The sequence below is a fragment of the Periophthalmus magnuspinnatus genome, chromosome 13, assembly GCF_009829125.3.
Source record: "Periophthalmus magnuspinnatus isolate fPerMag1 chromosome 13, fPerMag1.2.pri, whole genome shotgun sequence".
Taxonomy (NCBI): domain Eukaryota; kingdom Metazoa; phylum Chordata; class Actinopteri; order Gobiiformes; family Gobiidae; genus Periophthalmus; species Periophthalmus magnuspinnatus.
Window position 1 is genome coordinate 32324306 of NC_047138.1, and position 26948 is coordinate 32351253.

The 26948-nt window shown below is 48.8% G+C and overlaps 2 protein-coding genes and 2 non-coding genes across 9 annotated transcripts; all 4 read left to right on the forward strand.

The window, feature by feature from the left end:
- Window positions 1-1269: 1269 nt before the first annotated feature.
- On the forward strand, window positions 1270-9789 carry spint2 (serine peptidase inhibitor, Kunitz type, 2). 3 transcript variants are annotated; one of them, XM_033977710.2, is made up of 11 exons: window positions 1270-1832; window positions 3076-3252; window positions 4267-4329; window positions 4463-4501; window positions 5858-5881; window positions 7066-7227; window positions 7392-7448; window positions 7529-7696; window positions 7836-7880; window positions 8114-8222; window positions 8311-9789. In XM_033977710.2, exons 1-11 carry the CDS (start codon window positions 1439-1441, stop codon window positions 8393-8395), a joined length of 1323 nt encoding a protein of 440 aa, XP_033833601.1. In that variant the 5' UTR covers window positions 1270-1438; the 3' UTR covers window positions 8396-9789. The 3 variants fall into 3 exon arrangements, with proteins under 3 accessions (XP_033833601.1, XP_033833602.1, XP_033833604.1); XM_033977711.2 differs by having other exon boundaries at window positions 4273-4329; XM_033977713.2 differs by lacking the exon at window positions 4267-4329.
- On the forward strand, window positions 3763-3849 carry trnar-ucu (transfer RNA arginine (anticodon UCU)). Its single transcript is given in 2 exon segments — window positions 3763-3799; window positions 3814-3849. It is a non-coding gene; the product is annotated as a tRNA-Arg (tRNA).
- A 419-nt stretch (window positions 9790-10208) lies between the features above and the next one.
- Window positions 10209-26058, forward strand: atg16l1 (ATG16 autophagy related 16-like 1 (S. cerevisiae)). Of its 4 annotated transcripts, none has more exons than XM_033977075.2 (21): window positions 10227-10394; window positions 11285-11396; window positions 11546-11639; window positions 12115-12220; window positions 12330-12403; window positions 12692-12761; window positions 13959-14140; window positions 14340-14405; window positions 14682-14771; window positions 15756-15818; window positions 17506-17538; window positions 19013-19115; window positions 20042-20147; window positions 20941-21011; window positions 21129-21200; window positions 22048-22168; window positions 24069-24174; window positions 24320-24469; window positions 24763-24810; window positions 25356-25457; window positions 25837-26058. In XM_033977075.2, exons 2-21 carry the CDS (start codon window positions 11291-11293, stop codon window positions 25928-25930), a joined length of 1857 nt encoding a protein of 618 aa, XP_033832966.1. In that variant the 5' UTR covers window positions 10227-10394; window positions 11285-11290; the 3' UTR covers window positions 25931-26058. The 4 variants fall into 4 exon arrangements, with proteins under 4 accessions (XP_033832968.1, XP_033832966.1, XP_033832967.1 ...); XM_033977076.2 differs by having other exon boundaries at window positions 10234-10394; window positions 15759-15818; XM_033977077.2 differs by lacking the exon at window positions 17506-17538 and having other exon boundaries at window positions 10209-10394.
- On the forward strand, window positions 13327-13601 carry LOC117380871 (small Cajal body-specific RNA 6). Its single transcript, XR_004542206.1, has one exon. It is a non-coding gene; the product is annotated as a small Cajal body-specific RNA 6 (non-coding RNA).
- Window positions 26059-26948: the final 890 nt, after the last annotated feature.

The window sequence follows — 26948 nt, forward strand, 5'->3', positions numbered from 1 at the left end:
CATTTATGTCTGGGTTTACACGGGGCAACTTAGTCCTGGTTTAGTCCTGGTTCAGTCCTGGTTTAGACTGGTTTAGTCCTGGTTTAGTCCTGTTTAGTCCTGGTTTAGTCCTGGTTTAGACCTGTTTAGTCCTGGTTTAGTCCTTTAGTCCTGGTTTAGTCCTTGTTCAGTCCTGGTTTAGACCTGTTTAGTCCTGGTTTAGTCCTGGTTTAGTCCTTTAGTCCTGGTTTAGTCCTTTAGTCCTGGTTTAGTCCTTTAGTCCTGTTTAGACCTGTTTAGTCCGAGTTTAGTCCTTTAGTCCTGGTTCAGTCCTGGTTTAGTCCTGGTTTAGACCTGTTTAGTCCTGGTTTAGTCCTCTTTAGTCCTGTTTAGACCCGTTTAGTCCTGGTTTAGTCCTGGTTTAGTCCTTTAGTGCTGGTTTAGTCCTGGTTTAGACCTCTTTAGTCCTGGTTTAGTCCTGGTTTAGACCTGTTTAGTCCTGGTTTAGTCCTGGTTCAGTCCTGGTTTAGTACTTTAGTCCTGTTTAGACCTGGTTTAGACCTGTTTAGTCCTGGTTTAGTCCTTTAGTCCTGGTTTAGTCCTCTTTAGTCCTGTTTAGACCTGTTTAGTCCTGGTTTAGTCCTGGTTTAGACCTTTTTAGTCCTGGTTTAGTCCTTTAGTCCTGGTTTAGACCTGGTTTAGTCCTCTTTTAGTCCTGGTTTAGTCCTTTAGTCCTGGTTCAGTCCTGGTTTAGACCTGTTTAGTCCTGGTTTAGTCCTGGTTTAGTCCTTTAGTCCTGGTTTAGACCTTTAGTCCTGGTTTAGACCTGTTTAGTCCTGGTTTAGTCCTCTTTAGTCCTGTTTAGACCCGTTTAGTCCTGGTTTAGTCCTTTAGTCCTGGTTCAGTCCTGGTTTAGTCCTGGTTTAGACCTGTTTAGTCCTGGTTTAGTCCTCTTTAGTCCTGTTTAGACCCGTTTAGTCCTGGTTTAGTCCTGGTTTAGTCCTTTAGTGCTGGTTTAGTCCTGGTTTAGACCTCTTTAGTCCTGGTTTAGTCCTGGTTTAGACCTGTTTAGTCCTGGTTTAGTCCTGGTTCAGTCCTGGTTTAGTACTTTAGTCCTGTTTAGACCTGGTTTAGACCTGTTTAGTCCTGGTTTAGTCCTTTAGTCCTGGTCAGACCGGTTTGTTGGGGGTAAATTGTCTCTGCGTCATTCCCGGGGGGGCGGGGCTCGTGACTGCACCTGTGGGTCACGTGGTCGCGTCTCAGGTGCGACTAAAAAGCTGCCAACCCGGAAGTGTGTCAGACGGTGTCGCGCAGTGCGTCAGAGGCTCGTGCGTCGTTTTTGTGGATCCTCGCGCTCAGAATTAAACCTTTGAGTTTATTTAAAGTTGCTCTGCTCTCGGCTCTCGGCTCTTCTCTCGGCTCTTCTCTCGGCTCTCGGCTCTTCTCAGGTGAGACGCAGATGGAGCGTCAGGTCGTGCTCGTGCTCGTGGCCCTGTGCGCGCTGCTGGGGTTGTCGCGCTCCTGTGAGTTCTCGGAGCGCGTGGGTGAGGTCCCGGGGCCTCTGCTTTTGGCCTCACCTCTGGAGCGCGTGGGAGACTCGGACCCGCGCTCGTGCCGCGCGCGGTGCTGTGGTCGCGCGGACTGTGACGCGGCCGTGCTCGGGCTGCCCCAGGACGGGCCCGCGCAGTGCTTCCTCCTCACCTGTGGAGACGCGTGCACGCTGGACAAGGACAACAACAGTCAATACAGAGTGTTCACGCGCACAGACGCGCGCGCGCCCGGCGGCTCTGTGCACGTCCTGCCCCTGATACTGGACCCGGGCACGCGCAAGGACGACCAAAACAACGACACAGGTGAGCGCGCACGTGCACACGCCCATGACAGGGTCACACCAGAGTCAGAGTGGGGTCTTGGTCCTGGTCTTGGTCTTGGTCTTGGTCTTGGTCCTGGTCCTGGTCTTGGTCTTGGTCTTGGTCTTGGTCTTGGTCTTGGTCTTGGTCTTGGTCCTGGTCTGAGGTCTGGATAAACTTTAACTCAGAGGAATGTTTCTACCTCAGTCTAAACCAGGACTAAGGACTTACTTTTAGTCAGGATTTATAGTCCTGATCCAGTCCTGGTCCGGTCCTGATCCAGTCCTGGTCCGGTCCTGGTCCAGTTGGGGTCAGTCCCTGGAGGAGACCTTCCCGGGACGTCTGAGGAGTGACTCCTCTTCTCCCTCAGGTCTCTCCTCTTTGTGTGTGTGTGTGTGTGTGTGTGTGTGTGTGTGTGTGTGTGTGTGTGTGTGGGGGTGTGTGTGTGTGTGTGTGTGTGTGTGTGTGTGTGTGTGTGTGGGGGTGTGTGTGTGTGTGTGTGTGTCTCTCTGTGTCTCTCTGTGTGTATGTGTCAGATCTGTGGAGTGGCGTCTCTGTGTGTATGTGTCAGATCTGTGGAGTGGCGTCTCTGTGTGTATGTGTCAGATCTGTGGGGTGGTGTCTCTCTGTGTGTATGTGGTCAGATCTGTGGAGTGGCGTCTCTCTGTGTGTATGTGTCAGATCTGTGGAGTGGCGTCTCTGTGTGTGTATGTGTCTCTCTCTCTGTGTCTCTGTATGTGTCAGATCTGTGGAGTGGCGTCTCTGTGTGTGTATGTGTCTCTCTCTCTCTGTGTCTCTGTGTATGTGTCTCTGTATGTGTCAGATCTGTGGAGTGGCGTCTCTGAATGTGACTGAACTGGTCTGATTGGCTCCTGTTCAGTTTGACTCATGTTTTTACTGTTGAACAACACGGAAACTTTAAATGTTTTAATGATTTAAACTTTAAACATTTACACATTTATATGTTTAAATATTTAAAAATATTAAAACATAAATGTTTAAATATTTCATATTTAACTCAAACAGATCAAACTTTCACTTTAACCATAAAAATCAGACACATTTTTATGTGGGACGTCCCACAGACCGAGAGTTTACACCAGAGTCACCGAGAGTCTGATTTAAACATGTGAAGACCAGGACCGGACCAGGACTGGACCTGGACCGGACCTGGACCAGGACCGGACCAGGACTGAGTCTGAAGATGGACAGATGGGAGGGCATCTGACACATGTCTCTGTTTCAGACGTGTGCACACTGCCCTCTCTGGTTGGTGCCTGTAAAGCGTCGTTCCCGCGGTGGTGGTACGACGCGGCGAGCGGCGTTTGCAAACCGTTCATTTACGGCGGCTGCGGCGGAAACGGAAACAACTTCGAGAGTCAACAGGAGTGTGAGAAGACGTGCGGGGTCAAAGGTCAGAAAGGTGAGGTCAAGGTTAAATGTGACGCCACAACCATGTGGGCGGGGCGTGTGTGTGGGCGGGGCGTGTGTGTGGGCGGGGCGTGTGTGTGGGCGGGGCGTGTGTGTGGGCGGGGCGTGTGTGTGGGCGGGGCGTGTGTGTGGGCGGGGCGTGTGTGTGCATTGTTTACATTTCATTTGAATAATTTGAATAACTTTAGAAATCTGAGAATAATGTGATTTTAAGTTTATGTCACAAACTCACGGAACCAGGAGGAACGAGGAACCGAGAAGAACCAGGAGGAACAGGGAGAATTGGGTAGAACTAGGGAGGGGCAGGAGGGGCAGGAGGGGCAGGAGGGGCAGGAGGGGCAGGAGGGGCAGGAGGGGCAGGAGGGGCAGGAGGGGCAGGAGGGGCAGGAGGGGCAGGAGGGGCAGGAGGAGCTGAGCGGAGCGAGGGAGGGAGGGAGAGGGGTAGAAAGGGGAGGGGTGGAAGAGGAGGAGAAGAGGCCTCTCTCTCGCCGCAGTGACAGGTGGCTCTGTGGCGCAATGGACAGCGCATTGGACTTCTAAGCTTCACTCAGTGATTCAAAGGTTGTGGGTTCGAGTCCCACCAGAGTCGCACTTTTATCCACAGAGTCAGTCTGACCCAGAGGAAACACAGAGCCGACGCGTAAAGAGGACGAGTCTGAAGTTTAAAGTTTGTGAAGAAATGAAATGGTAAAATAAAAATGTTCAGTGTTGCAACAGTAAAGTACAAGAGCAGCAGGTTTAGTGACGTTTCTCTGGGACTCGAACCCACAACCTTTGAATCACTGAGTGAAGCTTAGAAGTCCAGTGATCCACAGAGAAACAGAGGAAGAGGAGAGAGGGAGGGGTGTGAGGAAAGAGGGAGGGGTGTGAGGAAAGAGGGAGGGTCTGAGGAAAGAGGGAGGGTCTGAGTGCGGGGTCAGAGGTCACACATTTAAAGAGGGAGGAGCCTGTGTTGATGTTTGTTAAAAACCTTCTCAGTTTGAAGTGTTTTTGTTTCTTTCCTGAGGTAAAGACAAAGGAGAGTCGCCTCAGACCAAAACGGCTCGGATGGCCCCGCCCCTTCAAAGAGGTATGGCCCCGCCCCTTCAAAGAGGTATGGCCCCGCCCCTTCAAAGAGGTCGGGCCCCGCCCCTTCATGTGACCCGTCTGCAGACCCAGATTCACTTTTATATTTGAGTTTAATTGTGTTTTTTGTTTATCAGACTCAAGAGACGACTCAGAGGAAAGTGACGAGGCCAAAGGTAAAACTCGGATATTTAGAAAAAGAATCACCATGAAGAACCATGAAGAACCATGAGTCCTCATGAAGAACCATGAGTCCTCATGAAGAACCATGAAGAACCATGAGTCCTCATGAAGAACCATGAAGAACCATGAGTCCTCATGAAGAACCATGAAGAACCATGAGTCCTCATGAAGAACCATGAAGAACCATGAGTCCTCATGAAGAACCATGAAGAACCATGAGTCCTCATGAAGAACCATGAGTCCTCATGAAGAACCATGAGTCCTCATGAAGAACCATGAGTCCTCATGAAGAACCATGAGTCCTCATGAAGAACCATGAAGAACCATGAGTCCTCATGAAGAACCATGAAGAACCATGAGTCCTAATGAAGAACCATGAAGAACCATGAGTCCTCATGAAGAACCATGAAGAACCATGAAGAACCATGAAGAACCATGAGTCCTCATGAAGAACCATGAGTCCTAATGAAGAACCATGAAGAACCATGAGTCCTCATGAAGAACCATGAAGAACCATGAAGAACCATGAAGAACCATGAGTCCTCATGAAGAACCATGAGTCCTAATGAAGAACCATGAAGAACCATGAGTCCTCATGAAGAACCATGAAGAACCATGAGTCCTAATGAAGAACCATGAAGAACCATGAAGAACCATGAGTCCTCATGAAAAACCATGAAGAACCATGAGTCCTCATGAAGAACCATGAAGAACCATGAGTCCTCATGAAGAACCATGAAGAACCATGAGTCCTCATGAAGAACCATGAAGAACCATGAGTCCTCATGAAGAACCATGAAGAACCATGAGTCCTCATGAAGAACCATGAAGAACCATGAGTCCTCATGAAGAACCATGAAGAACCATGAGTCCTCATGAAGAACCATGAAGAACCATGAGTCCTCATGAAGAACCATGAGTCCTCATGAAGAACCATGAGTCCTCATGAAGAACCATGAGTCCTCATGAAGAACCATGAGTCCTCATGAAGAACCATGAGTCCTCATGAAGAACCATGAGTCCTCATACACGGCTCTTGGGGCGTCAGAAGAACATCTCTGAAAGTGTCTGTCTGTCCCACTGTAATGTTTAAACCTTTACACTCTCCTGTTTTTAATATGTCTTCTGACTCGTCTTCTGGCTCGTCTTCTGACTCGTCTTCTGGCTCGTCTTCTGGCTCGTCTTCTGGCTCGTCTTCTGGCTCGTCTTCTGGCTCGTCTTCTGGCTCGTCTTCTGGCTCGTCTTTGTCCTGGGTGTGGTTTAAACCGGTCGGTGCGGCTCTCTCTCTCTCTCTCTGTCGTTATCGAGTTGTTTGTTTTTAGAATCTCACAGTGTTTGTTTCTCCTCAGGACAAACTCAAGATGGACGTCAAGGTAAGACCTGGACCTCACGTGACCTTTGACCCTGGACAGAAGACAGACCACACGTGACCTTTGACCCTGGACAGAAGACAGACCACACGTGACCTTTGACCCTGGAAAGTCCCGGGTTTGACCCCTGTCCAGACACATTTACACAAAACCACTGGTTTGTCTCAGTTTTCTTTGGAGGGTCAGACGGGGGTCAGGCGGGGGTCAGATGAGGGTCAGACGGGGGTCAGGGTCATGAGTTTTTACTTTTTTGCCCAGTGTTTTATTTTTTAAATGTGAAATGGTCTGATTTTAAATGTCCGACTCCTTCAGGAGGTTTATGACGTCAACATTCCTCTGAAAACATCCAGTCCCCCACAAAGACGCCACGGACGCTCTGGACGCCACGGACGCTCTGGACGCACATAAAGTATGTTCCTCCGACGTGCATCCATGGCGTCCATGACGTTTGTCCTCAAAAGCAAAAGCTCTGGTTCGGGGCGTCCGCCGCGCCCTCGGTGCGTCCGGCGTGTTGACGACTCAAACTCCTAAACATTTTTGAAGAGTTTTTAAACCTGAGACTTTTTTGACAGTGTTTTCTAAAGTGTGCATTGTGTCTCCATGGTGACAGCTGAACATTTCACCATAGACAGAGATGTAGAACCCCCCCCCCCCTTGTGTGATGTCACTGCAGAGTATCAGTGTCGGGCCCTGAACATGACGCACAGCAGATCTGTCTCATATGTCCCATGATGCACTGCTCTGACCTGGTCTAACGTTTCCTCCTCACACACACAGACCTGGAGTTGTGTTTTGTTTCTCACATGTTTAACGCACAAACCTGCAGATTTACACACTCTGTTCCACCTTGTGATGTCATCATGTGGTGATACAGGAAGTGCTCCACTGTGTTTTTAAACTCCACCTTCACTAGAATCATTTGGATCATTTAAACTCTGGAGATGTCTCTTATCTCAACTGAACTAAAGGTAAAAGGAGCTGAGTTTAAAAACACAGTGGAGCACTTCCTGTATCACCACATGATGACATCACAAGGTGGAACGTCGCATTTTGATCTTTGTAGATGTAACAGACTAATAATAAAGTGTGACTCAAACATGTGAATGAAAAAAACTCCAGTGTTTGAGGACGTTAGGACATGGGGCAGGGGTCAGTGTTTGACCTTTAACCTTTGCGTCCCTCCTCAGAGCAGTGCGTGGCGCCCCCGGTGGTGGGCCCGTGCCGTGCAGCTTTCCCACGCTGGTTCTTTAACGTCTCGAGTGGTCGCTGTGAACGATTCATCTACGGAGGCTGTCGAGGGAACAAAAACAACTACGCCAAAGAGGAAGAGTGCACCAACTCCTGCACCGGTGAGTCAGATGCCCTCCCTGTGTGTGTCAGATGCCCTCCCTGTGTGTGTCAGATGCCCTCCCTGTGTGTGTCAGATGCCCTCCCTGTGTGTGTCAGATGCCCTCCCTCAGTCTAGATTATAAATGAAATATAAAGTTTTTACATTTTTATTTTCTTTTTTCAGAAGTGAAAGTCCAGCAGGTCAAGAAGCAAATCCCAGAGATGTCCGAGGAGTACAAGGGTAAGAGGTTTAGACCTGGTCCGGTCCCGGTCCGGTCCAGTCCCGGTCCAGTCCTGATAAGTCCTGGTTTTGTGTCTCAGCTCAGTGTGGCGTGGCTCCAGAGTCCGGTCCGTGCAGGGCGGCGTTCTCCATGTTTTACTTCGACCCTGAGACTCAGAGCTGTAAGACGTTTTTGTACGGAGGCTGCCGCGGCAACGCCAACCGCTACGGCAGCGAGCAGGAGTGCACCGAGCGCTGCGTCGAGGCCGGTAAGAGCGCGTGTACTACTGCTAATACTGCTACTGCTAATACTGCTACTGCTAATACTGCTACTGCTACTGCTAATACTACTACTACTGCTACTGCTAATACTGCTAATACTTCCTGTTCACTTCCTGTTTCCTGCAGCATCGTCCAACAGTCAAGGCACGAGCCGCAACCACTGGACGACAGGTCAGGAAATGGCTCCAACTACATGATACAACCTGTACACCACCTACACCCCCTACACCACCTACACCCCCTACACCACCTACACCCCCTACACCCCCCGTACCACCTACACCACCTGTACCACCTACACCACCACTGGCTTTAGCTGTGTCCATTTATATACAGTCTGTTTCACTGTCATGTCCCGGATCCTCACTTTGTGTTTGAGTTTTGTGTTTTTTGTCCCTCCTCAGCCTTCTTCCTCTTCCTCGGGCTGGCCGCCTTTTCTTTCCTGTTGCTCACGGCGCTCGTCATCCTCACTGTGAGACGCAACCGCATCTCCAGAAGAGCCCTGTCCATCAGGTAAAGACCCGGTCCGGTCCAGTCTCGGTTCAGTCCTGGTTTAGTCCCGGTCCAGTCCTGGTTAAGTCCTGGTTCTGCTCTTTTTCAGGAGTGATAAGGAGGAGCTGCTGCCGGACTCGGAGCGTTCTTCTTTGGATTCTCTGCCTCTTCCTGAAAGTCCCACAACGGCCTGAGCTTTAAATAAAGCCTTAAACAGCTGTGGTCTGTGAGGAGGTGGAGGAGGTGGAGGAGGTGGTACCTGTAGTGTTTAAAGCAGCTGTGGTCTGTTTAAGGTGGAATTCTTCACACTTTGTTTTAAATATTTAATCCTGTGTTTGTTTTGATCAGAATCTTTAGTCTGGGAGTGATTCATGTTGATAATGTCACAAATATTTGTATCTAGAGGAACATTAGAGAGTTACAGAAGGAACCGGAACATCGAAGAGGAGGTGTTCTGTAAAATGTTAAAGGGGAGGTGTCCTGTAAAATGTTAAAGGGGAGGTGTCCTGTAAAATGTTAAAGGGGAGGTCTCCTGTAAAATGTTAAAGGGGAGGTATTCTGTAAAAACACATCTGCCATGTTCTAACGCCGTTTCCTCAAAAATATGAAAAGGTTTTGATGTCCATATTTGAGTAATCTAGAGATCTCTCCTGGGCCCTATTCAAACTCTTCTACAGTTGGCAGTACGAGGCTCCGCCCACAGGCCTACATCACCCATGTACGAGGCTCCGCCCACAGGCCTACATCACCCATGCTCCAAGTGACAATCCTCCATAAATAAACAAAAACATGACAAACTGTGCACTATGACGTGACAAACCTGGTGTGATGTGCAGGAGTTTCATTAGTGCGATGCAGCTGATTGTGATCGTGCTCTGAAGGGGGAGGGGCTTAGCACAGAGAGCAACAATTACAATGAACACCCCACAGCAGTTTATACCTCCTCTTTAATGCCCCACACAGGTCAAAGTCGAGTTTAGTTGCTAGGACGATAGTCTTTTATGCACATGTGTTTTTTTTTTATGATTGTTTGTGAAAAGTCAAAGTTAATTTGTTTTACAAAGTGCAAAAAACATCAGTATCAAATGTGAATCGATACGATACTGTCCTGAGCAGAGAGCGGCTCCCCTGAGGTTTAAACCTGATGCACGGGTGATTCTTACATCATGTTTGTGCGACGCTGACTTGTTTCTGAAATCACTGGATCAGCAGTTTGAGTTTAAAATTAAAATGAAAACGCTTTAATTTATGATTTCAAGCTTTTTCTGACGATTTACTGTCACTTTTTTATTTTGTGTTTACTGTTTTTTTTAAATCAAATATTTAATGTCTCAGGTCCAGTCTCATAAAAGTCTTTTTATCAGACCAGAAGTGAACAAACCAGAGAATATAGACTTTAAACTTCATAATGTGTGTGTTTAAAGGCTTTAAACTTCATAATGTGTGTGTTTAAAGGCTTTAAACTTCATAATGTGTGTGTTTAAAGGGTTTTATGAGGCTGGCTCCTGATTGGTGGAAGTGTTTTAATGTTTTAGATGAAGGACCAGACTCTGTTTTTCTTATCAATAAAAAGTTAAAGTTTTAAAAAGTCTCTTGCTTTTTTGTTAGCTAAATAATTAAAACTGAGGTCATGTGTGACCCTAGTGGCGCACCCTGGTGGCGCACCCTGGTGGCGCACCCTGGTGGCGCACCCTGGTGGCGCACCCTGGTGGCGCACCCTGGTGGCGCACCCTGGTGGCGCACCCTGGTGGCGCACCCTGGTGGCGCACAGACCTCACACTGTTTATGCCTCATACGTGACAAACGTCAGGGGCACGTTCTTACGGAACACAATATTTCACGTCATCTACGTAAGCACGTTCTGGGAGTTCGCGTGTGAAGGTCAAACTCACTGGAGCTCAGTGTTTAAGAGTTAGTTTCGCGATTTATCGGCCGATTAAATGAATAAACTAAGTGGAAGGAGGGGCGAGGGGATTTAAAGCCTACGTCACTTTCCTGCGCCGACCCGGAAGTCCCTCTCAGAGCCAAAATGGCGCTGTGTCGGAGCGATACTACAGAAGCTGCAGATGTGGGCTAAAGAGCAAAAGTACCGCGTTTTACACCGAAACCCCCGCCGTGTGTGGCCCTGACCCGCGGGCACGGACCCCCCGGGACCCGCTGAACCGAGCCCCAGTCCCGACCCGGGTACATGATGTGAGTTTGTACCTTTAAATCCACAAAAATCACCGCAACGTGTTAGCATGCTAGGCTAACGTGTCGAGTCACTGCAATCACGTCCACGGCTGAGATTTATAGACTAATGTGACAAAATGTCCCAGGTTTATGACTTTGGTGCGTTCATAAAGTAAATATTGAACAGGTTTATAGTGAAATAACCGGCTCGTGTGTCGTATTTAGTTGAGTTGGTTTAAAGAAGTGGAGCTGTCGGGTCATTTATCCAACATAAACACATTTCTGCCCCAAACACGTGACTGTCCAATGAGGTAAACAGCCAGGCCCGAGTGAGACACGGCCTCCCCCGGTGTGTGTGGAGGAGCCGCAGCCTCCCCCGGTGTGTGTGGAGGAGCCGCAGCCTCCCCCGGTGTGTGTGGAGGAGCCGCAGCCTCCCCCGGTGTGTGTGGAGGAGCCGCAGCCTCCCCCGGTGTCTCCCCCGGTGTCCCCTCCCCGGTGTCTCCCCCCGGTGTCTGTTTACACATGTGAGGTTGATTAAGGCAAAGGAGTCAGTCGGAAGTGACTCAGTCTGTGAAACAGCTGAGTCCAGACTTTGACCTGGACCAAAGGATCTGCTGTAAGAACTATGAACACTTTTAATCACAATCAAATCCAAATGTCAATTTAAATGGACGTGTCGGATGCCCTCCCTCTGTGTGTGTCAGATGCCCTCCCAGGAGTGTTAATGAGGTGTGAGGTTAATGTGTCTGGATCTCGTAATGTTCCACTTCCACTTTTTCCTCTTTTCCGGGTTTGGTTCCTGTTTACACTTTTAAAGGTCCTGTTGGTGCATCTTCAGTGAGTGTAGACCACGGCAGGACGTTCAACATGGAGGAGGATAACGTACTTATGTGTGTGTTTGTTTTCTACAGCTGGACATGGCGGAGAGGCGGGTGGAGTGCCAGTGGAAGAGACATGTTTTGGAGCAGCTCAAACTAAGAGACAGAGTCCAGAGACATGCGTTTGAAGAGATCGTCCATCAGTGTGAGTTTATAAAGACGACTTCTGTAATCTGTGGATGACGCCCGCAGACGCCCGCAGACGCCCGCAGACGCCCGCAGACGCCCGCAGACGCCCGCAGACGCCCTCTATGACAGTCCTCCAGGTGTTTAAGTGTGTGTTTGTTTTTTCAGATAATCGTCTCCTGGAGAAGGCCGACCTACAGGCTGTTCTGTCCGAGCGATATCAGAGCGACAAGTACGACGCCCCCAGACCCCACGATGGGAGGTGAGGCCTGCACCTGTCGATCAGCACTGCGCACCTGTCAATCAGCACTGAAGAGGATTTAGATGTTGTCCATGCATGTTTGAATAATCTAGTGATCTGTCCTATTCAAACACTCCTTACAGTTAGCAGTATGAGTCTGTACGAGGCTCCGCCCACAAGCCTGCATCACCCACGCTCCACACGACAATCCTCCATAAATAAACAAAAACATGACAAACTGTGCACTATGACGTGACAAACCTGGTGTGATGTGCAGGAGTTTCATTAGTGCGATGCAGCTGATTGTGATCGTGCTCTGAAGGGGGAGGGGCTTAGCACAGAGAGCAACGGGAGGAGGGACTCAGAGCAGCAAAAAAGTGAAATATTTAAAACTTGCTGATCTGAATAGGTTATGTTACAGTTAATAGCCCCCCTGTTTGACCGCTCCCTCTGTTTGACCGCTCCTTTTTTTTGACCGCTCCTCTCTTGTCTCCAGCGCTGGTTCAGACTCGAGCCGCAGCGACGCCCTCCAACAGGAAATGGCCCAAATGAGAATCCGCCACCAGGAGGAGCTGACGGAGCTGCACAAGAAGAGAGGAGAGGTGAGGGGTCAGGGGAGAGGTGAGGGGTCAGAGGTGAGGGGTCAGAGGAGAGGTCAGGGGAGGGGTCAGAGAGGTGGCTCCTAACTCTGAGTCTGCTTGTTTTTTTCAGTTGGCTCAAAGTGTCATCGACCTGAACAACCAAATCCAACAGAAGGACAAGGAGATCCAGAGCAACGAGGCAAAGTGAGAACGTTTAACTCACGTTTGGGGGGTTCATGTTTATTCACTCTTCTTTAAAAATCATGGAGCGTTTGTGTTAAACAGGACTCTCTGTCAAAAGAATCGAAAAATAGATCTAATCGATACTAGATCCTCAGGTTTTGCAGGTGTTGATACAAAAATGAACCTTTTCTGAATCTGTTTATAATGATGTGGAGCTGAATCAGAACAAGCGTCTGACGCCGCGTCACAGATATGACTCATGGGAGTAGGACAGAGTCCTGCTGTTCACTGTTTAAATGTGTGTTGCAGGATGTTGGAGCATCAGCAGCAGATCTGCTCTTTGGAGGGAGACTGTCGAGAGCTGAGGAACACTCTGCAGGTCACACTGTTTAAAATGAACACTCTGCAGGTCACACTGTTTAAAATGAACACTCTGCAGGTCACACTGTTTAAAATGAACACTCTGCAGGTCACACTGTTTAAAATGAACACTCTGCAGGTCACACTGTTTAAAATGAACACTCTGCAGGTCACACTGTTTAAAATGAACACTCTGCAGGTCACGGACTCCGCGGGTCAGAGTCTGTGACTTGTTCCGTTCAGTTAAATGAATCACTTCACAGGTGAGTTTAAATGGTGAGCTAGAGCCAACTAGAGGGACAGCCTGCTCTCTGCTGGGGTCAGAGGTCAGGGCGTTAGGGTCAGACAGTGGACAGGGAGCAGACTGTTCCTCGTGGCGGCGGGACGCTCGATGGATCAGAGCCGCTCGCAGTGCGCCGTGTTCATCTAATGAAATGAACAGTGTGAAGGCCGCTGTACGCTAACGATCATTCAATTATTAAGTGAGTTGACTGTTTCAGTTATTGATTAGTTGTGATTAACTGTTAAACCGACTCAAAACTGAGGAAAAGAACTGAAACATTGACTCAAACTGCCACATTCAAGGTCGATGATGACGTGTAAAAGGTCTGAGCTGCACACGCCCCTCTGAAGAGCCTCAAACTCCCATGAGCCTCTGCTCTGCTCCCAGCATGCTCCAGTGACGCACGCTGGCTCAGGGCGCGCTCACAGCAACAGGAAGTGACATCACGGCGTGTGGGGCCTGTACAGAGCTCCTATAGGCTCCGCAGTGATGAGGTCACTCCCCACAGACCAATCAGAGCGGAGGAGAGGCCGAGGGGCGGGGCAGACGCTGATCTCAAGTTTTCAAGCTGAGACCTTTTGAGATTTTAGTCCTGTTGTGTCTCTATGGTTCTCATCTCTGTGGATCATTTTGTTATGATTTACATTTATAAATTACATTTTACATTTTAAATCACAATATTCATCTTAAACCACTTGATAAAAGAAACACGTCCAGTGGAGCTGACGTCGGCGTAAACGTCACAACAAAGCACCGCTGTAGCGCCCCCTGTGGACAGATGCACATCACAGCAGCACATTTATATTTGGACCAAAATGACGACGCTGCCAAATCCTACGAGTCCTAAGAAAATAAAACTGGAGAAGGAAGTGGGCGCGTCTCAGGATTTAAGTTCTCTGTCCTTTGTTAAACGTGTTTATTTCTGTCGTTCAGGAGCTGGAACGAGCCAATCAGACTCTGAAGGACGAGTACGACGCGTTACAGATCACCTTCAGCGCTCTGGAGGAGAAACTGAGGAAGACCACAGAGGACAACCAGGAACTGGTGTCCAGATGGATGGCAGAGAAGGCCCAGGAGGCCAACAAACTCAACGCCGAGAACGAGAAGGATACAAGGTACAGGAGCTGCAAATACTACTACTACTAGTACTAGTACTAGTACTGAGGCTCAGGTCCTGGGGGGTGGTGTGGGTGGGGGTGGTGTGGGTGGGAGCGGTGTGGGCGGGGCTGTTATAAAGGCTACTATAAGGACAAGAACTAGTAATAAAATGTTTATAATCAGTTTTACGTTTGACCCAGACTCATGGTGTTTCAGACGGAGACAGGCCAAACTGCAGAAGGACCTCGCAGACGCCGCCAAAGAACCTCTGCCCATCGACCCGTAAGGACACGGTTATGTGACCACTCTGGAACTATGTGTACAAGTATATGTACACTATGTACTTTATATGTACAAGTATATGTACACTATGTACTTTATATGTACAAGTGTATATATAGAAGTTTCACACCTCACACTGTATCACCCCTGAGGATTTGTATGGCCCCGTTTGCAGCGTGAGCCGTTCCCCCGCGGCGTGAGCCGTTCCCCCGCGGCGTGAGCCGTTCATGTTCCTGTTGTTTTAAACCTGACACATGTTTTTATTTTTATTTCTAGAGACGACGACATCGAGGTTTTGGCTGAAGACTCGAGTAAAGGAGGAGGAGGAGAGACTTCACCGCACAGAACGCTCAGCCGAACGTCCAGGTGAGTCCCCTCCCAGGACACAGGTGAGGCCTCGCCTCTCCACAGATCACACTCACTCACAGGTGAGTGGCTCAGGAGCTCGTTTATTTGAAGCCGTTTGGACCACGGCAAACCTGCTTCTCTCTAAAAGACGTAGAGTGACTCCTCGTTTACCTTCTGCATTCAGAACATCTTCATTAGATCTTGAAGTGTTTGTCTGAGTTTATCTGGACAAAGTTGTTTTTCCTCCACACACTGATCTGTTGATGCAGTGAATCCACTGGTCCATATTCACCTGCTGCAGTGAGACATAGATCTGACTCGTCTGCAGAGTTGTGTGTGACACATTATTGTTGTGTTCATTGTTCGTTCATTTGGAGAAAGTTAATAAACTGTTGGTAAAATACTTTTTCAAGGACTTTGCCTAGAAACGGCAGATTTGAGATGGATCAATAATTGTTCAATATTGTGGCATCGAGGCTGCTCTTCTTTAGGAGAGACTTGATAACCACAGTTTTCAAAGCTCTTGGGAATGTTCCAGATTGAAGTGACATATTAACTCTGAGAGTGAGAGGAGACACATGGAGGTGTAGATGAACTCAGACTGGAGAGTCCAACAGGAGCTGTAACTGTCAAAACTGTCCCAGAGATCGTCTTCAGTCTGACGCTGAAGTCATTGAACTTGTGTCTTTTATGAAGTCGTTTTAGATGAATATTGTGGTTTAAAATGTATTAATTATGACATAATGATCCACAGATTATAACTAAATCAGATGTTGTGCTTGTGCCGCTCTGTGGTTTGAGGCTCAGAAAAATGCAGTTCCTTCATGAGTTTTTTTGAGGAAGTTGAAATTTACAAGTTTTTTATTTAAACAGAACTCATGGTTTTGGAGAAGTTCTGTTTTTACCCGAGCTCAGAGCCGTGTACATGTGCCTCTGTTCAGATGGGCTTAAAAATCTATAAAACTCCAGAATAAATCTTTAAACAATGCCTTTATTCTACAGCAGTAAGAAGCAGACGCAGGCGCCCCCTGGAGGACTGCTCGACTCCATCTCAAACATTTTTGGGTGAGTTTAGAATTTTTTTTACAGAATATATTTGTATTTCATATTTTCAGGGCATTTCCACAGTAAAAAAGAGAAAACAAAAGGTTTATTCAAAAGCAGAATTAACCTTTGGGAGCTTTAAACTGTGGAACATTTTTCCTGTTTTGGCTCGTACAGCGGCTCATAAAAGGCTTCGGCTCACTGTACAGATCCACAGTTCTAACCCAAACACGTTTCCTCCTCAGTTCTGAGGCTCAGTTTAAAATATTTACACGAGTTTGTTTCTAGAATATCAAAGTCAGGTCAGATATTTGAGCAGAGCAAATATTTGGGTAAAAATGAAAACAATAAAAATTATTTAGCAGTTTGTACAGTTTTTCAAAGTGTTTTACAGAATAAGAGACATTAAAATCACAATACAACAACATTACATCACTGACCTGAGTTTGAGTGAAAACACTTGAAAGTGAAGCGTCAGAATCTGTTTAAAGTGTGACATGTTTTGATCCTCATTTCAACCGAGACGATCAAACCTGCTGTAAATATAAAGTAACACCAAACAAGAAGCAAGAAGTGGACAGGAGCTGCAGGAGGGTCAGAGGTCAGGGGGTTAGGGTCAGACAGTGGACAGGAGCTGCAGGAGGGTCAGAGGTCAGGGGGTTAGGGTCAGACAGTGGACAGGAGCTGCAGGAGGGTCAGAGGTCAGGGGGTTAGGGTCAGACAGTGGACAGGAGCTGCAGGAGGGTCAGAGGTCAGGGGGTTAGGGTCAGACAGTGGACAGGAGCTGCAGGAGGGTCAGAGGTCAGGGGGTTAGGGTCAGACAGTGGACAGGAGCTGCAGGAGGGTCAGAGGTCAGGGGGTTAGGGTCAGACAGTGGACAGGAGCTGCAGGAGGGTCAGAGGTCAGGGGGTTAGGGTCAGACAGTGGACAGGAGCTGCAGGAGGGTCAGAGGTCAGGGGGTTAGGGTCAGACAGTGGACAGGAGCTGCAGGAGGGTCAGAGGTCAGGGGGTTAGGGTCAGACAGTGGACAGGAGCTGTGTTTGTGTCTCAGGGCTAATGCTAATTTCAAGACATAATAAATATTAAAACTGAATATTCTACATATAAAATAACTGGGTTTTATTTTTCTTCTTTAAATGTAATGGGCTGTTTCATATTTTACAGTTTTAATAAACGTTGGCATAATCTTTGACACACGGTGAGCTAGCTAGCATGCTACTGTGCACAGAGTCAACTTTGGCTCCATTTAAGAGCACACCTGTAAATATAAAGACTTTTACACCAAAAGTGTCCGTTTGTAAAGAGAAGGTACAAATACAAGAAGAAGAGTTCTGAATCACACTGATGACATCATAGAGGCGCTCTGCTCTGATTGGTTCAGTAGCAGTGTGTTTTTTAAAAGTTGAGGTTTGGGTTTAACATGTTGCAGAAGTAACTTTTTTACAGCCTCATCTCAACTTCCACCTTAAAACAGTCACATTGTAGGCCTGTTCATAGACGCTAACATGTTAGCATAGCTACGTGTTCACGTCCGTCCTTCCAGACTGTCAGCACTAACCAATTAAAAAAACGGCCAAACCAAGTAAAAATGTTTTGGTCAAATGTGTAAAATCATCTGTTTTGAGTTTCATTTGAAGCCTTTTGTCCACGTTTCTGTTCTAATCTCTCTCCTCGTGTCTGTCCATTCTCTGGTCTGTCATGTCTCCAGTGTCTCTGAGCCTGGACTACATCCTCTGACCAGGTGAAGCCCCACCCCCCCTGTCCACAGCCCCGCCCTGTCCACAGCCCCGCCCTGTCCACAGCCCCGCCCTGTCCACAGCCCCGCCCTGTCCACAGCCCCGCCCTGTCCACAGCCCCGCCCTGTCCACAGCCCCGCCCTGTCCACAGCCCCGCCCTGTCCACAGCTCTGATCTGTTCTAATGCCGTTTCCTCCTCAGAAACAGACCTGGAGTTGTGTTTTGTTTCATTCACACATGTTTGAGTCACACTTTATTATGAGTCTGTCACATCTACGAAGACCAAAATGCTCTGTTCCACCTTGTGATGTCATCAGGTGGTAGTTAACAGCTCCTTTTACCTTTAGTTCAGTAGAGATGGGCATTTCCAGGGCTGAAATAAATGATTCTAGTGAACCTTCACTTCAGAAACACAGTGGAGCACTTCCTGTATCACATGATGACATCACAAGGTGGAACAGAGTGCTTTCAGTTTGAGACTCTGCAGGTTTGTGTGTTAAACATGTGTGAGGTGGAGCTCACAGGTCTGTGATTCTGGACCTTTAAACTTAGACTTTTTAACATAATAATCCCTTTCACTAAATAAAAGATGAAACTGTTAATTTTCTGTAATTACCTCAACAGATACAAGTTATGTGTTTAAAGGAACTGTCTGTATACTGCCCCCTACAGTTTAAAAGAACTACACTCCAGAGCCCTGACCTGTACAGAAGCCTGTCCATCAACTGAGACACGCCCTCTGAGTCCTGATTGGCTGATTCTCTGAGTCCTGATTGGCTGATTCTCTGAGTCCTGATTGGTCACTAAACCCCAGCACCAGCAGCCAATTAGGACTCAGAGTTTTAGATTTAAAACAACTGGATTTCAGCTTTAAACCTGGCAACACAAATGAGTCATGTGAGGCTCATTCTGCGTTCTGATTGGATAATTGTCTTGACGTCATTTATATATTTTGGTTCATGTGTTTGTCATTAACACGTCCTGTTCTAATCTGTAAAAGTTCTGTTTGTCACATTTGAGGTGAACCTGTTCAAATCAGATCAACTTTATAAAATTCTAAATGTTACAAACGGTTCCTTTAAACCCGATTCCCCAATAACGTTAATCAGAGCTGCTTCTGATTGGTCCAATTATGTTGTGTTCAAAGCACCGCCACGTCACAGCCACCGAGTGAAATCTGAAACTGAAAAGAATGATCCAAACTGTTAAACTCCTTTTGAGTGTGAAGCTGACCCTCTGTGGGCCCCCGTGCCCGGCTCCAGAGTGGACACACGTGTGGTCAGTATCACGCTAATATTTGAATTGATGCAGTTTTAAATTTTAAATCAAAACTTCCTTGGACCTTGTGAAGCAGCAGTTTTGTTTTAACCCAAATGAACTTCACGTGTTAAACCTGATGCCCTCCCACCTCCAAATCTGTGCCTCTCTCTGAAACAAACGACTTTAAAATGACCAAACGCCGATGTCGTCTTTGTTTAGGCGCAGACACACAAACTCACTCAGCTCTTCTCCTGAGAACACAGAGCCCCCTGCTGGAGCGTGTGCGGAAGTGCGCCTCCCCACCACCGCTCTGCATGTATTTGTAAGTACTTCTACTTTTACGCACCGCTCTGCATGTATTTGTAAGTACTTCTACTTTTATTAGTATTGTTGCTGTTAACCACAACTGGTCCTATCTCTGACCCCTCTGCTCCTCTGACCCCTCTGCTCCTCTGACCCCTCTGCTCCTCTGACCCCTCTGCTCCTCTGACCCCTCTGCTCCTCTGACCCCTCCGCTCCTCTGACTCCTCCGCTCCTCTGACCCCTCCGCTCCTCTGACCCCTCTGCTCCTCTGACCCCTCTGCTCCTCTGACCCCTCTGCTCCTCTGACTCCTCTGCTCCTCTGACCCCTCCGCTCCTCTGACTCCTCTGCTCCTCTGACCCCTCCGCTCCTCTGACCCCTCCGCTCCTCTGACCCCTCTGCTCCTCTGACCCCTCTGCTCCTCTGACCCCTCTGCTCCTCTGACTCCTCTGCTCCTCTGACCCCTCTGCTCCTCTGACCCCTCTGCTCCTCTGACCCCTCTGCTCCTCTGACCCCTCTGCTCCTCTGACCCCTCTGCTCCTCTGACCCCTCTGCTCCTCTGACTCCTCTGACCCCTCCGCTCCTCTGACTCCTCCGCTCCTCTGACCCCTCTGCTCCTCTGACTCCTCTGCTCCTCTGACCCCTCTGCTCCTCTGACCCCTCCGCTCCTCTGACCCCTCCGCTCCTCTGACTCCTCCGCTCCTCTGCTCCTCTGACCCCTCTGCTCCTCTGACCCCTCCGCTCCTCTGACCCCTCTGCTCCTCTGACCCCTCTGCTCCTCTGACCCCTCTGCTCCTCTGACCCCTCTGCTCCTCTGACCCTGTGTATTTAAACAGGATGTAGAATTGACCGTCTGCTCAGGTCATTTGGACGAGTTCTTCAGGTGGAGGTCTGGGTGCTCCAGAGGTCAGAGGTCACAGGTCTGATAAATGTCTTGTGTGTCTCAGGAAGCCCACGATGGAGAGGTCAATGCGGTCAAGTTCAGCCCTGGCTCCAGGCTCCTGGCCACTGGAGGAATGGACCGAAAGGTCAAACTCTGGGAGGTCATCGCTGGTATGAGACACAGGGGGGGACACACACACGGGGGGGGGGACACACACGCACGGGGGGGGGGACGCACGCACGGGGGGGGGGACACACGCACGGGGGGGGGGGACACACGCACGGGGGGGGGGACACACGCACGGGGGGGGGGACACATGATACCCCCTCTTTAACCCCACAGAGGTGTAATGCCCCCTCTTTAACCCCACAGAGGTGTAATGCCCCCTCTTTAACCCCACAGAGGTGTAATGCCCCCTCTTTAACCCCACAGAGGTGTAATGCCCCCTCTTTAACCCCACAGAGGTGTAATGCCCCCTCTTTAACCCCACAGAGGTGTAATGCCCCCTCTTTAAACCCCACAGAGGTGTAATGCCCCCTCTTTAAACCCCACAGAGGTGTAATGCCCCCTCTTTAAACCCCACAGAGGTGTAATGCCCCCTCTTTAAACCCCACAGAGGTGTAATGCCCCCTCTTTAACCCCACAGAGGTGTAATGCCCCCTCTTTAACCCCACAGAGGTGTAATGCCCCCTCTTTAACCCCACAGAGGTGTAATGCCCCCTCTTTAACCCCACAGAGGTGTAATGCCCCCTCTTTAACCCCACAGAGGTGTAATGCCCCCTCTTTAACCCCACAGAGGTGTAATGCCCCCTCTTTAACCCCACAGAGGTGTAATGCCCCCTCTTTAACCCCACAGAGGTGTAATGCCCCCTCTTTAACCCCACAGAGGTGTAATGCCCCCTCTTTAACCCCACAGAGGTGTAATGCCCCCTCTTTAAATGTTAAAATGAGTTTGTTGTTCAGGTCGGTGTGAGGCCAAAGGAGCTCTGACCGGGAGCAACGCCGGGGTCACCAGCATCGACTTCGACAGCACGGTGAGTGTGATGAAGACGAGGCTGCAGATCGTGTTGGACACGTGTGTTTTCTGATAAATGTGTAAACGTGTAAAGCTGCAGATCGTGTTGGACACGTGTGTTTTCTTTTTTTCTTAGGGCTCGTATCTTTTGGCCGCCTCCAACGACTTTGCGAGTCGCATCTGGACCGTGGACGACTACAGGCTCCGGGTTTGTGCTCTCAATGTGTACATTTTATTGACCTTAATCTGCCACGCCCACTTTCACCTCTAAGCCACGCCCACTTTCGTGGTGGGGCGGAGGTCAGAGTATTAGGGGTCAGACAGTGGACAGGAAGGTGGATGTCACATGTTAAACACTGTATAAATATTTCTGTAATCACTAATTCACTAATACTAATTTAATTAAATATTAAAACACCACAAACTGAAGTATTCTACATATAGAAAGTGTTTTTATTATTGTAATTCATTTGAATTTTCATTTACGTTCCATAATGTAATATCATCATCAGTTTGTTTTCATCTGGTCTGTGATGTTGAAGTAAAAGGTCTGACCTCTGACCCCTCTTTTTGGCCTCAAACTCCCATGAGCCTTTGCTCTGCTCCCAGCATGCTCCAGTGACTCATGCTGGCTCAGGGCGCGCTCACAGCAGCAGGAAGTGACATCACGGCATGTAGGGCCTGTACTAAGCTCCTATAGGCTCAGAAGTGATGAGGTCACTCCCCACAGACCAATCACAGCGGAGGGAGAGGCTGAAGGGGCGGGGCCTGAGCTGTGATCTGACATTTTCACTGAGACCAATCAAATAAATCAAACATTTTAAAATAATGAACAAACGCATCATAAATGATTATAAAGAGCTGCTCTGTAACTGCTGCTGATCTGACCCCTGGCACACGCCGCACACATGGTACAGCGCTAGGGCTAGCTTTAACGTCGGGCGTTAGCTTTAACGTCGGAGGCCCTATTTTAACATCGCCAAGGTTACCAGGTTACTAATGCTGTCCTCTGATACATGTGTATAAACGTGCTAACACTGTCCTCTTGTCCTCAGCACACTCTGACTGGACACAGCGGTAAAATCCTGTCCGCTCGCTTCCTCCTGGACAACGCTCGGATCGTCTCTGGAGGCTACGACCGAACGCTCAAACTCTGGGACCTCAAGAGTAAAGTCTGTACGTCACTTTAATGCTAAGTATATACAGTGACTCTGTTATAGCCGCGCGGAGGGCGACACACACGTGGACAAAATTATTACCCTTCAGTTAATTAAAGAAAAACTCACAATAGTCACAGAAACATCTTGAATCTGACAAAAGTTATAATAAAAATTCTATGAGATTTAACCAGTGAAAGTCAGACTTTACTTTTCAACCATGATTCAACAGAATTATTTAAAAAAATAAACTCATGAAACAGGCCTGGACTAAAATGATGGTTCCCTTAACTTAATATTCTGTTGCACCTTTTGAAGCAACAATCAAACGGTTGGTGTAACTGTCAGTGAGACGTCTGCTCCTCTCAGGTGTTTTGACCCACTCCTCATGAACAAACTGCTCCATTTGTCTCAGGTTTGGCCTTTTCCAGAGACATGTTTCAGCTCCAAAGATGCTCAGTAGGATTTAGGTCAGGGCTCATAGTTTCACTTTAGAACAGTCCAGTGTTTCCTCTGAGCCTCTTGGTGTTTTTATCTGTGAGTTTTGGGTCTTTGTCCTGATGTGAGACCCATGACCTGAGACTGAGACCAGACTTTCTGACACTGGCACATTTCTCTCTAGAATCTCTTGATAATCTTGAGATTTCATTGTCCCTGCTCAGATTCAAGACCCTGTGTCAGACGCAGCAAAGCCCCAGAACATCACAGCCTCCTCCATGTTTCAGTCGGGACACTGTCTTTTCTCGATGTGCTTCATTTTTCCCTCTGAACATAGAGCTGATGTGCCTTGGCACAAAGTTCCATGTTTGTCTCATCTGTCCATAGGACGTTCTCCCAGAAGCTTTGTGGCTTGTCAACATGTAGTTTGGCAAATTCAAACGACGACGGATGGTTTGATCTGACACTGATGTTCCTTCAGTTTGAAGTTCACCTTTAATCTCTTTAGAAGTTTTTCTGGACTTTTATTTCCAGTCGTATAATCCGTCTCTTTGATTTGTCAATTTTCCTCCTGTGGCCACGTCCAGGGAGTTTGGCTCCAGTCCCATGGATCTTACATTTCTGAATAATATGAGCAGCTGTAGTCACAGAAACATGATGCTCTTATTTGGAGATGCTCTTATTTGGAGATGCTCTTATTTGGAGATGCTCTTATTTGGAGATGCTCTTATTTGGAGATGTTCTTATTTGGAGATGTTCTTACAGTCTTTACCTTTAACATGCTTGTCTATCATGTTGTTTCTAATCTCCTGAGACTCTTTGGTTCCTCTGGTCCATGTTGAGTGTGGTACATATTCACATATACAGGCCCACAGACTGATACACGACTGGAGACACCTGTGATAATCAGTGACACGCCCTGGACATGTCCCTTTGGTCACATTATTTTCAGTCTTTTCTAGGGGAACCCTCATTTTAGTCCAGGCCTGTTTCATGAGTTTATTTTTTTAATTCTGTTGAATCATGGTTGAAAAGCAATGTCTGACTTTTGATAAATTTCATTGAATTTTTTTTTATTACTTTTGTCAGATTCCAGTTATTTCTGTGACCTGTGAGTTTTTCTTTAACTGAGGATAAAACGTCTATAACAGACGGAGACCTCAGACGTCTGGAGTGGGTCACTGAACCGCCTCATTTGGGATCCACAAACTCCTCAAATTTATCTCATATGAATTTTATATTTTATATTGATCTCATAACATCAACATGAGATTTATATAAAATGAACATGATTTTTATAAAAATAATTATATTAATCTCGTGTTAATGTCTCGTCGTTGGCGCAGTCTCTTGATAAACAGGAGGTATTATTCAGCCCCGCACTCCCCGTGAGGGTCAAAGGTCAGCGCGTCGTGACCGCGCCTGCACTGGACCGAGGACAGAGTCACATGACCCTTAAAGTGACTGTCTCTGTGCTTCAGGTATGAAGACGGTGTTCGCAGGCTCCAGCTGCAACGACATCGTGTGCACAGAGCAGTGTGTGATGAGCGGACACTTCGACAAGAAAGTACGATTCTGGGACATCAGGTCAGACATATAGACACACACCCCTGTCCCTCTGACCCCTGTCCTTCTGTCCCTCTGACCCCTGTCCTTCTGTCCCTCTGACCCCTGTCCCTCTGACCTCTGACCCCTGCCCCTCTGACCCTGTCCCTCTGACCCTGTCCCTCAGGTCAGAGAGCATTGTGAGGGAGCTGGAGCTCCAGGGCAGAGTCACGTCTTTGGACCTGAACCACGACAGGACGGAGCTGCTGTCCTGCTCCAGAGACGACGTGATCAAGATCATCGACCTGAGGACGACCGCGGTGCGACAGACCTTCAGGTACTGCTACTGCTACTGCTACTGCTACTGCTACTGCTACTGCTACTGCTAAGGCTAATGCTACTGCTAAGGCTAAGGCTAATGCTACTGCTAAGGCTAATGCTAATGCTAATGCAGTGCTATAGACTTTGGTCCAGAGACTCCATAACTACCGTAAGAATACTGCAATACTGCATACGGGAACAGTATTGTAGTATTTAACATCGGAGGCTAGTATTGTAGTATTGCAGTACTACAGTATTATACCACTAATTGTTTGTGTCTAAACTTTTTCTAAAATGTTTTTGTTTCAGTGCCCCGGGCTTTAAATGTGGAGCCGACTGGACCAGAGTCACCTTCAGGTCAGAGACTCCTCCCCCTGTTTAGAGACTCCTCCCTCCCCCTGTTTAGAGACTCCTCCCTCCCCCTGTTTAGAGACTCCTCCTCCTCTTTAGAGAAGCCTCCTCCTCTTTAGAGACTCCTCCTCCTCCTCCTCTTTAGAGACTCCTCCTCCTCCTCTTTAGAGACTCCTCCTCCTCCTCCTCTTTAGAGACTCCTCCTCCTCCTCCTCCTCCTCCTCCTCTTTAGAGACTCCTCCCTCCCCCTCTTTAGAGACTCCTCCCTCCCCCTCTTTAGAGACTCCTCCCTCCCCCTCTTTACAGACTCCTCCCTCCCCCTCTTTACAGACTCCTCCCTCCCCCTCTTTACAGACTCCTCCCTCCCCCTCTTTACAGACTCCTCCCTCCCCCTCTTTACAGACTCCTCCCTCCCCCTCTTTAGAGACTCCTCCCTCCTCCTCTTTAGAGACTCCTCCCTCCTCCTCTTTAGAGACTCCTCCTGTGCTAAACCTCAGTCCTAAGTGTAAATGCAGATTATAATGGTCAAACACTTTGTTTGTTTCCTTCAGTCCTGATGGCAGTTATGTGGCCGGGGGGTCAGCAGATGGCGCTCTCTACGTGTGGAATGTGCTCACGGGAAAAGTGGACCGAGTCCTCGACAGGAATCACAAGTGAGAACAAATATATTTGAAAATCAAATAAATGTATACGTCAGCGACGCTGTCATTCCCCAGGCTGAGTCTGATCCGATTTCATATCAAAATTCAGTCGGCCCCCGCTCAGAGGCTCGGGCCCCCGCTCAGAGGCTTTGGCACAAACGCTGGTCACTATGCCAACACAAACTACATCTCGTCTGCTTTACACAGCTGTGGACAGTTCTGTGTGTTGTCATTATGAACTTAATAAACGGCTTTAAACTTGTGCAGACCGATGAGGCTAACTGCTAGCATGACTGACGCAGATCAGGTAATGACTGGCCCTGGGGAATGGCAGGCCGCGCTCTGAGCTGAGTTTGAGGCGCAGGATCAGTGACGCTTCTCTCTGTTTCAGTTCTGCCATAAACTCTGTGTCCTGGTCTCCGTCGGGCGCGTACGTGGCGAGTGTGGAGAAGGGCAACCGCGTCATCCTCTGGTCTGACATGTGACCAGCGACGGCCAATCAGGACGTGGCGCCGCTCAGAGACTGAATGTGATTGGACGTTTGTGTTTTAAACAAACTGTGTCTAACGTCTGTGAATCTGCTTCAATAAACATAGGCTTTATTTATGTCCCACCCCGCGTGCTCTGAGTCTGCCTGCAGGGGGCGCTCTCGTCTCCTGTGAGTCTGCCTGCAGGGGGCGCTCTCGTCTCCTGTGAGTCTGCCTGCAGGGGGCGCTCTCGTCTCCTGTGAGTCTGCCTGCAGGGGGCGCTCTCGTCTCCTGTGAGTCTGCCTGCAGGGGGCGCTCTCGTCTCCTGTGAGTCTGCCTGCAGGGGGCGCTCTCGTCTCCTGTGAGTCTGCCTGCAGGGGGCGCTCTCGTCTCCTGTGAGTCTGCCTGCAGGGGGCGCTCTCGTCTCCTGTGAGTCTGCCTGCAGGGGGCGCTCTCGTCTCCTGTGAGTCTGCCTGCAGGGGGCGCTCTCGTCTCCTGTGAGTCTGCCTGCAGGGGGCGCTCTCGTCTCCTCTGAGTCTGCCTGCAGGGGGCGCTCTCGTCTCCTGTGAGTCTGCCTGCAGGGGGCGCTCTCGTCTCCTGTGAGTCTGCCTGCAGGGGGCGCTCTCGTCTCCTCTGAGTCTGCCTGCAGGGGGCGCTCTCGTCTCCTCTGAGTCTGCCTGCAGGGGGCGCTCTCGTCTCCTCTGAGTCTGCCTGCAGGGGGCGCTCTGCAGAAATGTTTTTCAGTTTCCTCTTGAGCCATATTTGTTTTGATTCGCACCACGCCGGTCCCTGATTGGCTGACCCAGCTGTCAGTCACACCCATCTGGACGTTGAAATGTTGGTGTGTCCTGGTCCAGTCCACGGAGCGCGTCCACGGAGCGCGTCCAGCTGTGGTCAGCCCAGCTCACGTCTGAACAGTCCCTGTAAAACAGACTGCATTGTTGGGCGGGGCCAGATGGGACCGGGTGGTTGAAGGTGGGCGGGGCCAGCACAATCAGCCCAGTGTTAACTAATAACTTTTTATTTAAAGCTCAAA